The 11,730-nt window shown below is 37.8% G+C and overlaps 1 protein-coding gene across 1 annotated transcript; it reads left to right on the top strand.

The window, feature by feature from the left end:
* The first annotated feature begins 396 nt into the window (after positions 1-396).
* Positions 397-9,801, top strand: gal (galanin/GMAP prepropeptide). Its single transcript, XM_054620655.1, has 6 exons — positions 397-484; positions 644-724; positions 1,819-1,873; positions 7,796-7,882; positions 8,231-8,302; positions 9,419-9,801. The coding sequence occupies exons 2-6, from the start codon at positions 644-646 to the stop codon at positions 9,478-9,480; spliced, it is 357 nt and encodes a 118-aa protein (XP_054476630.1). The 5' UTR covers positions 397-484; the 3' UTR covers positions 9,481-9,801.
* The last annotated feature ends 1,929 nt before the right edge of the window (positions 9,802-11,730 follow it).

The raw sequence follows: 11,730 nt of genomic DNA, 5'->3' as shown, positions 1-11,730 counted from the left end.
CAAAGACAAGGAAAACATCGACAGAAACCTTAGACGGAATAAAAGGCAATCTTAAATTCAAAAAGGGAGTCATTAAATCTGTGATGGACATTGATAAAACATTAAAGAACATATTTTATTGACCAATCTTTCGAGGACTGTTAAAATAAGTCACATATCAGATTAGCACAGAATAACGGTGCAGATTTATTTTTCCACCACTTAAAAAAGAAAAATCCAATCCCATGTCTCCAAGGGCGATATAGAAAAAAAATCTGATGATGGCATTATATGATATTATTGAGATTCATTGTGCGTTGTGTTCGTGACCTGCCCATCCGGTCTGCATGAGAAGGGGGGCTGCTGACGCGGGCTGACAAGCTGCGGGGTCGGGGCTGGAGGGACATAAAAAGGTGGACGGAGTCCCCAGTTTCATCCGAACCACACACCGAGAGACTTCTGCCGCAGACTTCAAAGTGGAACAGGCGGGAAAGTAACAGCAAAGGTAAGCGGCTCCTTTTTAGTTTTCCTCTTTTAATCTCCGGAAAAGTTGTCCAGAATGTTCGCCGGTGACATTCATCCTCGGCAATAAATGTTTCTAAGTACTTTTCTGTTGATGTTTTATATTCAATATGTATTTATATTTGTTGTGTCTCTTTCTCAGATGCAGAGGTGCTTTGGGATTTTTTGCGTGTCGCTCATCTTCTGCGCAACTCTCTCTGAGACCATCGGGTTGGTCATTGCGGTAAGTGAGCTGTTCAGATTCAACATTTTAACTGTGTGTGTGTGTGTGTGTGTGTGTGTGTGTGTGTGTGTGTGTGTGTGTGTGTGTGTGTGTGTGTGCGTGTGTGTGTGTGTTGCATTTCCAGTCAGACGCCGAATTATTCGGATATAAAAAATGTAATATAAAATACCAGCATAAACTAGACAAATAGACGCAAAAGAATAACAATGTAAATATATATTGTGAAATTATATAAAAGTTTGGCAATTTATAATGACAAATTTTGACAAGGAAGGAGAGAAATACCGTGAGCTATGTAGGTACAAATATCAAAATGCTCTATAGGTTGGTTATATAGTGGGTTGTATGGTAAACTGTCTGAAATAGATGTATAATAACGCTATATAACGATATATAGCACGTTTTCTAGTATTTCAATAAATGAATAGTCTATATGAAATAACCACGTAAAGCCTATTTCTGTTTATACTCGTGTGAATTAAATACCTGATAAATTAAAAGTACTTTTCTCATTAAATAAGAACTTAAATGCAAAATGAACAGAAAAGAAATATATATATATATTTACAACTATACACTGACTATGTTTCCCTGCACACAAATACAGAGTAATCACATCAAACATTAAATAAAAGTTGAATTTAATTGAGGAGTTGTTCAGATCTTTTGGAGAAATTTAAGTTAGTGGGTGCTTGTTGTTATCAATTTATATGACATCATTTTGGATTACGATATGACGATGTATGATTTTTATCCCAATGCGGATTCTATTGAAAGACGATAAATGATCCTATTGAACTCATGCCCACCCCTACTTTTTAATGACACCAGAGCTTTTTGAGTATTTATTTTATTTTATATTTATTTTCTTTTATTAAAGAATACATAAAAGCCTAAGACAGTAGAAGCAGCTCCGGTCTGAATATATTTTTAGTTAATATGGGAGTTTGAATTGATGTGATAATACACAAAAAGTGTGAAAGAGGTAGAAAGGTGAAATTATTAATTTACCAATGCATGGATGGATATGAACATATGTTGTATATTAAGACACACTTGATGAACTGATCGTTTTGTGTCTGGTGACCCTGCAGGCAAAGGAGAAACGGGGCTGGACACTGAACAGTGCTGGCTACCTGTTAGGTCCCCGTAAGTACCAATTGCAGAAACACACACACAACACACACACACACACACACACACACACACACACACACACACGCACACAAACAGCCTGCTGTCACACTGCATCAGTAACCGGCAAAACCAAAAAGTCACTTTCAACACATCTGGAATTGTAGTTTGGGAGAATGTGTCTTAAAAATCATCATGTGCTCCCAAGGTGATCACCATGTGCTTCTAAAATGTACCAAAACATTTCTCTGTCATATTCTAAGAGTTTCTATGAGACTCACCAGTCTTTAACTAACGCCAATGTAAACCCATCCACATCATTATCTGATGCGCAGAGAAACTGACAGTTAAAAAGAGCAAGAAAATCTGCTTTTAGGTTGGATGGGTCAAGCAAACTTTGACTTTCACCCAGGATACCACTGTTTCTGTCCCTGGTGAAACCAAATCAATGTTGACTTTTTCAACTGTAGCGTAATTACGAAACTTCTGTACCTTACCAAAGCCAGTAAGGAAACAAATATAGGAATTTTACTTAACAAACATTCTTATTTTAACCACAAACTATAATGTTATCTTAAACCTAACCAAGCACTTTTGTCGCCTAAACCATTCAATTATACTACTGTACTTTTGCTATTTAACGCAAGTGACATAACACGATGAATTATTTTTGTATCAAACACACTTATTTGAACCCCAAATAGGATATTTTAATCCTAACCACGTACTTTTGTTGGGTAAGTAAACCTAAAAAACTATTTAAACCTACGTTGGAAGTTTATTATGAAAAGAGACTGTATGCATGTATCAAGCAGAAACTTACGTCGTCCAAAACTGATACTACTATTACCTAGAGCTCTGTATTTTAGAGCGTGGGGCAACTGACCAAGCGTCAGTACTTGTTTATTTGGTGAGAACGTTTTGCTTGAATAGTGTTTTGTACTAAATCACACTTCCAGAACTGCTGAAATGTGAACATTTGAATTACGTGTTCTTTTAAAAAAAACTAAGCCCATCACCTCTTTTTCAACACTCACTTCCATGCCTATGCTGCTGTTAGACTGTAATCTTTGTATCTCTGCATCATTCCGCATCTGTGTGCTTAGACGGCGTCTGGATGTTTTGTCTTTTAGATTCTTTCGCATAACAAAAAGATCAATCACACGACTTACAATCCAGGACGTGCTCAAGAGTCAGTAGCTAAATATCTTTACCTTGAATAGCTTACCTTAATCAGAGGATGGAAAAGTTTATTGGAATAAATTATACGATTCAACGATTTCACCACATTTTAAGGATGAAATAATGAACGTCTTTACCAAAGGCAAACAAGAGGGATGCACTCTCCAAATAAAATCAAGTAAAATAAAATAGTGTTTTTAGGCTTAAAAAATGAAGTTGTATAAAAGTAAGAACAGACCCCTCTTTTTACAGCATCCATCAATGACACTCTCCGCACGTTTAAAGCTGCTTTTTGTTTAAATTTTCTGGTCACTTGGGGGCAGCAGAACAAATTGAAAACACAACATTTCATATTAGTAAAGTGTAAAACGACATGATTAAACAACTTAGATATTAGCTAACGTGTTATCCCGTTTCCACTCTTTATGCTAAGCTAAGCTAAACGACCGCTGGCTGTAGCTTCATATTTAAATGACAGATATGAGGGTGGTATCATTCTTTTCATATAGCCCATCTCATCAAGAAAGTGAACAAGCCTATTTCTCAAAATGTCAAACTTCTGTTTTTGATATAGGTTCATTTATTATCTTTAACCAAAAGTGGGGGGTGGAAAGGAGTTTTTGTTCCAAGCCATGAATAAAACAGTTTATTGTGAAAATAATTGCAATGTGCAAGATCTGGCCATACTTTTACTTGAAAATATAAAAAAAACATTATCAACAGAACATTAATAGGTTACAGTGTTTTACGTGATACATTGTGTTGCAGAGATATCTACTAAAATTAGCATGCTAACCAGCCTCGGCCCTTCAGGTCTTGTAATACCTCTTGTACCTGGAGAGGCAATAGTGAGTCACTGTAGCGTCTACATGAGACGAAGAAGTAGAGCTGGCCAGAGGGCTTATCAATCATGTTGAAGGTTTGTTTATTGGAATTAATTTCGGAAATGAGAAAACACTCTTGTTTTCCGCTTTGACCTCCCCGCCACCCAGAGTATACTTTACCAGGAGGGGGGCAGGCAGCAGCTCCCGGAGATGTTCCTTCAGTTAGCGGTTAGCTTTAGCAACTGGCATTTAGCCAAGCTGGTGTAAATCCCAGCTCCATGGGGCTAATATAGGGGGACAGGCCTGACCCTTTCTGCCGCTGCTACTATGATTAGCGAATAAGTAAAGAAAAACAAAGCGCACGCAGACCGTAAAACCCCAGGGTTGCGTCACGGAAAAAACAAAGATTGCTAGAAGTGAAATGCTGCCCCCTACATGTTGGCAGCATGTTGCCAGATCTTACACATTGCACGTTTAAATTATGACCCAACCCCTGAGCTCACATGTATTGTTTGAAAATGCTTCCAATGTAACATGGATCGCAAGAAAAAAAAGGCCAAACCCATCTTCTGTGAATCAATGCTGTGTCTTTGTCCCTGTCCATTGTCTCCATGTCAGCTAATTTAGCATAATTCAAAGATTGCCTCATTATTGTGAACACTGGCTATATCCAGATGTGTGTGAGTGCACGTGCGCGAGGGTGTGTATTCGATCCAATTTGTGGGGTCCATATAAATCCACGACAGGAACTCTGGAAAATATTGTCCCTTTGTGTGTGTGTGTTTGTGTGTGATTGTGAAGCCCAGGTAAAGGTTGCTCCTGCCTCATCCTGTGTTTCAGGTCGTATTGATCACCTAATTCAGATAAAGGATTCTCCCAGTGTCCGAGGCAGAGACGAGCTGGTCACTCAATGTAAGATAGAAACATACGGCCGCTGCAGGGCCTTGGTGTCAGGCCAGGAATTGCTCCGTCCAAACATCCCGCCTCCTTAGCTGCCGCTGTCACTCATCCGGGGAAGGATGTCTGTCACCCCACTTGCTGTCTGTGCTTACGCATCCAAACATTGCATTTCTTTCTGTGCTAGAAGCAAAGAAATTCATGTCATTCACCTCACGTGAGCATTATTTTAAAACAGTCCCTCCCATTACCAGCCAACACCAGATTAAATTGCCTTATTTAGTTGTCGTGGTTAGTTACTAAATATGAACAAACTGTTTTTAGCTGAGGTAAATGTATTTCTGTCACTAATGGATTTTATTTTGATGAAAATGCCAGCGCCACTTTCCACTGATTGTTGACACTTATGTAGTCCTTTTTCGCAAAGGAACTACATCACTGTCGTTCCAGGATAGCCTAGTTTAGCATAAACTACTAGCTTAGCTCCATTGGCCTTCCACCAACCCCAAAGTCTTATTATATTATATCACGTCAGCTAGTAATTTAGTAAAACAAATCTTAATGTCATGCTTTTTAAATTTTTAGCCATGTTAAATAAGGTTTTAGACGTAAATAAATATTTTTTTTCTTTTAGATAGAGCTAGGCTAGCTGTTTGTCTACCAGTCTTTGTGCAAATCTAAATACTGTCTTGGACCTTCTTTACCTGCACTCACAAGTGTGTAGTATGTAGTAGCATAGCATAGTGTATACGGGGACTTCTGTTGGTTCATTTTGATGTTAGAAAATGTCACCACTTCTCTCAATTTTGACAAAGTTAGCGCAGACCAGATCCACCCCTTCCTTTCTGACCTTTTACAATAAAAGCTCCAGACGTTCAGAGCATTTGGCAAAACAATATAATAGCTTACAGTAGCTTTAGGCTATGCAACAATTTATATCAGACAGACTGAAAGATGCTGCTCTGGGTCAACAGGATCCTGTAGGAATAGTTTGGATGCAAATTATTCGCTGGTGAGCATTTTTGCATTTTCATGTTGTTTATTTGTCACGCCCTCAGTGTTTAAAGACCTTAACACACGGAGAGCAAGCTATACCGTGTAACAGTTAATATTGTAGCGGGCAGAAGGGAAACACACTACATACTATAGAAATACTATGTAATATTGTTTTAAATGTAAGAAACACAGGGTATTTAACATGGGAGGATATAGAATATTAAATGTAACGACCAAAACACAAAGGGCCCACGGAGACAGGAGGCACTTGAAACACAAAACCATTAAAGTACATCATTTCCCCTTCTTCTGGTCACTCCAATGTCATCTATTTTAATTGGACTTGTAGTTAAACACGCACACAAACAGCACAGGGTTAGCAGCTCAAGCACTACTCAAGCTAATGAGTAAGCTAAGTTGAGTCAAACACCTCTAGCCACTTAACGTCCTTCCTCTTCAACCAAACATCATGGCCACTCTTACTTGTATCTGAGTGTGTGAACTTAAAATGGGATAAAGACACATAATTGAAAAAGACTGGTGAGTAATGCTGCAAAGTCAAAGAATCAGATACAGGTAGATATTTTCTTTAGTTTAGTGAATACACATTTTCATGAACTTAATCATTCATGAACAACTCAGAACAAATTACTCTTAGATGTATTTGGTGTTTAGCATTACTAGCTAAGATGATGCAAGTGCAAGTTGCAAGTTGATGCATGTTTCTTTCGAGCACATTTTCCCCTTTTCACAGGGCAAATCTAGTGCTAAGCTAGGCTAAAGATAGCCTATTGGGCGAGCGTCGATTACGCTACGTAACCGGCGATCAAGAGCTGTTCAACCCAGCCACGAGACAACAATAAGGGGCTTATCGTCACGCAGACACTAGGCTTCATTGGGCCATTACGTGACACTCCTAACCAACCGCACATCCCTGCGCTAATCGCCGCAACACCTGATATGGTGTGAAGGCAGTCTAAGGCTACATCTACACTACTATGTTTTCGTTTGCGTTTTAAACAAAAACGATCTCCATCCAGACGATCTCTGTCCATGCTACCAAGCCTAAAACAGCATATCAAACGGCCGGGGCCGATAACGACACTGGACACAGGAGTTGCTGCGAAGCGGTGGAATAATAGCTTCCCTCTTGCCGGGTTGGCGGTAGTAGAATTTAACTGCGCAACAGATGCTAGCACAGATAGTAAGGCCATCAACGTCTGTAATTTGTTATCCACACAGACCAATCTCTGTACTGAGCACTGGAGTTCTGAGGCCCGAGCCCTTCCAGAACCCGTATCTTTTAAGAACCAAATCAACAGCACCCCACTGGCCTTGCTAATCTGAGAACCCGGCCGTTGACCTAAAGCTATCATTTTGCATAAATGACTCTCCAGGCTACAGTAGTGCATCAACTACATGCTGTCTTCCTATGGGCAATGTGTATCTTATTGCAACACATAACACACACACAGAAATGTTCCTATTGAATTATATTTAGAAATAACCCCAATGGAACAAAGCTGACTGATATGAAAAACTGTGTTGGAATGAGGACTTTGAACTCTATCAAAAGACAGCTCACAATGCACCCATCACCATGGCTACGCAAACCGCTTTGGCCATTACTTTATTTTAATTTTATCATCATCGTTATTGGTATGTATTTCCTGCGGTCGTGTGCTTCTTTTTTATTTCTACTGTTTGTCAAAATCTTTTTTTTTTACTGCAATTCCATGAGCCAAGCCCTGCAGGTGGTCCGTACAAGTTTGGAAATTGAACCAAACAATTACAAACCGAATACTATGCTGAAATTACCAAGTGTACAACAATGTCCTATAGATCTTCATTCAAGAGCAGCTGGAATTGAAACATGAAAAAAACAAACAGCTTCAACTGAATAGCTGTATTACTTTACTGCAGTTTACCTTTACGTCATTTCAAGTGAATTGAGCTTCAACCAGTGGAAGTAAATGCCCAGTATACGATTCATCTGTTTGTTTTACTGTATCGATTGTGATCACTCCTCATTGTCCAGATGGAATAGATGGACACAGGACTCTAGGAGACAAGCAGGGTCTGGCTGGCAAGAGGAGCATGGACCAAGAGGAGGACTTCAGAACAGGTCTGTCTCTCTCACATGCAGAATGATTTTCCTTTATCTACCATAATGCCATGTAAACAGCCTAAAAGGAGTACCGTCTGTTTTGGAATAAGGGCAAAAAAATTGAATATTTTGTGCATGTAAACAGAATCATTGTTTGGATCAGTTTTTTCAATAATTCACATCTCTGTCATGTTGAATAATTTTTAATGGATACTTTGAGATTCCTCCTTGGATCAAGATATCTTAGTATCCTGAGATACTCATTTCCCAAAGTGTCCTTGCCTGAGCTCATGGCGAACCTTACAGTGTGCTACCAACTGCAGATAACGTGAAATTTGGCTGCACTTTGCTGTTTTACCTCCACAGGTTCCCTGAGAATAGCAGATGGAGATATCATCCACACTATCATTGACTTCCTGTCGTACCTGAAGCTTAAAGGTATGTTCATCATTTATATTTTAACTAACATCAAAGTGAGGATTGATGTCAGAAGTCTGTTGAAGACCAAAGACTTTGCTGCAGAAAACTACTGCATGTTGATAGAAAATCAAACTCTAAATAAAGGCAACAAGCAGAGATAGATGTTCTGATGTCTGAGTAGAGGACTTTTTTTTACACTTTCAACAGCATTACCACACAGACTATGCCCACTAACACATGACAAAACATTAAAAAGAAAACAAACACATAATGAAATTATATTAAATATATTAAAAAAAAACAGCCAAGTCACCTAGAATTGTTTTTTCAGTTTCTTCAAACCACAGACACGTTAAATGCAACTTTTTGACATTCGGTCAGAGCAGATGAAGTAATGTATAATAAGCGAAAAAGTCCATTTCAGCTGGAAGGAAGCTGTGGATGGGTCAAATAAACTCAGTAATTTCCCAATGGAGACGACTGTTCCTGTCCATTGTGAAACCAAAACCAACTTTGACCCATTACAACGTTTTGTAAGAAAGGCTGCTGAGGGCTGTTATTAATTAACAATAGTAATGTTGTAATGTTTTTTACGTTACAATGTTACGTTGTAATGTTACGTTACAATGTTTTTTCTAACCTTAATAAAATTGTTTTGCTGCCACAACCTAAGCATTTGTTTAAAAACTTTAACCATGTAACGTTGTACATATTTCCAAGCATATACGAGGTTAAATGGTCACAAGGTTCATTTATTGTCATTTTACCGCAAGGTTGATATGAAATGTGTTTATGAAATGTATTTTTGGTCCAGAAACGTTGACATTCTACGTATCAAGTAGCGTACAAAAATGTACAAAGACAAGTTAACTGTGGTTAAGATCAGAATCATTGAATTGATGTGAGCCCATATAAATTATACATACATGAAGCAGCATTGGACAATAATCTGTATTAAGTAACATACTAACACCAACATGAATTCTATAGTGTTAGATGGTATAGGATACTGACAATTTCTACTAGTGCTAGCATCTCTATTTTACAACAAGAGCAGCGAGTCAGCAAAAATGTATAAACACGTATAGCAGTTTTCTCTGAACTCTAAACATCCATGTTTGTGTGTGCTTACAGATATGGGAGCCTTGGACAGCCTGCACTCCTCTGTGACATCAGATGAACTGTCCAACCCCTAACGTGTCTGACCCTCTTCAGTTCATCTCGATCTACCCAAGTCTATGTGTTTTCTGTCTGGACTCCCACTGCCCTAAATGTCACCTTTCTGTAGCTCCATTCACGCTCTGATGCTGGATGTGTCCTGGTACCAGGGATCTGATTATTTTACTCTTTGAGATTGATTGTTCCCCTAATAAAAATATCTGATCGTTCTGCTCCTGTGTAAATAACACACTTTGTGTTGGGGACCTCTGTTCAGAAACCAACACTGTGTTATCATCTTAATATACTATCATCTGATTTATGAGAATGGGTTAAAATAAAGAAACAAATGGCACTGGAATCCATGGACAACTTGAATTTCTTTCTTTCCGTCAATCACAATATGTATCAAATTCTATTTCGATTTCCGCTGTAATTGATTAACAAAAACAAGTAATGCATGCATCACCTTGGTTATTATACAGTGAAATATCTGCATCCAGCAGTGAGGTTGCACAGATTGCTTTACTGGTTTGTTAGGAGATCGAGCATCAATAAAAAACAGATTATCTTTGCTTACCCGTTAACGGAGATTTATGACATTTGTTTGAAAAAATGAAACACAATTTTTCTTGACCATCAAGAACAATATCTTTGCAAAATAAGGCAAGACATTGAAATTAATTTTGAAAAGTAACAGGCCAAGAAAAGATCCTTGCGGCACACCTTGAAGAAGATGTGACTTTTTTGACATTTAAACCATCAATAACTACAAATTGTTATCCATTAAAGGCATAATTTTGGTCAATACTTGCGTTGTGCTGTTAGCTTAACTGTAGGTTAAGATTAACGGTAGTTTGAAAATATAAACTGTTTTATGCTGGTAAAATTAGTGATATCACGTGACGGAACAGGTTTATTGTAAAAGGAGCAGGACTTTGTCAGTAGCTAACATGTTAACCAACATAGCTAGCATATGAACAGTTGAAACCCTTTCATTCAACTGTTGGCCTGCTGCTAACATTGCTAACATGCCGCTGTAAGTTGGCTGGTGCCTGTTTTATATAGCGTTACATCATTATATGCATCTTTTAATCATATCTTTCATAATTAGCAATGTACAGCCATAAAAAAATAAGGCTTCTTTAATCAATATATGGTGACTTTCCAAACAGCTGCTGCAGATTTTACAAACCAACCCTAAGCTTTAAATCTTTTTTTAAAGAAAAGAGTCCCCAAGCTTCATTCAGCCATCACTAGCAATAACATGTTTAGACAATTTAATTTGTAATAGCACGATGATTTCATGGTTCATTTTTGGTATAATTCACGAGCTGATAGATTTAAATGAGTTCTCTGTTATTGATGTTATTCTAAAGGTTAGAACAATCCAGTTCTTCTATTGGATGCCCAAAGTGGGTTTTTTTTTGTCCAATGCGGAGCACAAGGTCAGCGGTTCGATCCCCGGCTGGTTCGCTGATGGAGACAAGCATCAGGGGATGTAAGTTAGATACATTTACTAGAGAACAGTATGGGCTCTTATTAGATAATGTGGTGATAAATGGAGAACAGTAAAAATGAATATGAATTACGACTGTAGTACATTATATATGCAGTATGTTGATAAAGAGGTACAGATAGGACTGTGGACATTTGAAACAGTGCTTTCACAAAAACAAATCAGAATGAAAAAAAAAGAACGAAAGCAGGAATTAAAATGTGCACTGCTCATAAATGAGCTTCATCAGAGTGTTTGGAGCATTAAAGTTCAAACTCCAAACAAAGCGGATTGTAAAAACTAATTTAGAGAAACAAATCAAGCTGTAAAAAGGTATTAATATAAAAACATTTAAATATTATACAGCATATAAGACATCATAAAATAGAATACTCGTACTGGTTATAAGATATAGTACACGGTTGAATGTAGGGATACACAATTAAATACAAAGCAGTATGATAGAAATTGAATATGATATAGTGTAATATATGACGGAAAACATAGTATAATTTAAAACAAAATACATAGTTTATAATAATACAAGTAAGTCCTCCCTACGTCCGCCTCTTTTTCTGCAGATAATTTCTACATTATCAAGTCAGCACAAATCTCACAGAAACACTTCCGGTGATGTGCTTCAAAATAAAGCTCGTTAAAAAAAATATCCCGTTCCAGGATTGTTGCTCTCGTCTAATGAAATGCTAAAGTCTCTACTGAAAAATAGGACATACTCTGACTCTGAATGTCCCCAGTGATAGAACCTGGTGATGAACTGAACATTGGCAGT

This window comes from Anoplopoma fimbria, chromosome 19, assembly GCF_027596085.1.
Source record: "Anoplopoma fimbria isolate UVic2021 breed Golden Eagle Sablefish chromosome 19, Afim_UVic_2022, whole genome shotgun sequence".
In the NCBI taxonomy this organism is placed as follows: domain Eukaryota; kingdom Metazoa; phylum Chordata; class Actinopteri; order Perciformes; family Anoplopomatidae; genus Anoplopoma; species Anoplopoma fimbria.
The sequence above is the reverse complement of the archived record's forward strand: the minus strand, read 5'-3'. Positions and strand labels throughout refer to the sequence as shown.

Coding starts and splice junctions, on each gene's coding strand:
- gal (XM_054620655.1), top strand. CDS start 644: ATGCAGAGGTGCTTTGGGATTTTTTGCGTGTCGCTCATCTTCTGCGCA. Junction 1,874..7,795: donor TGGCTACCTGTTAGGTCCCC/GTAAGTACCAAT, acceptor CTCATTGTCCAG/ATGGAATAGATGGACACAGG. Junction 7,883..8,230: donor AGAGGAGGACTTCAGAACAG/GTCTGTCTCTCT, acceptor TTACCTCCACAG/GTTCCCTGAGAATAGCAGAT.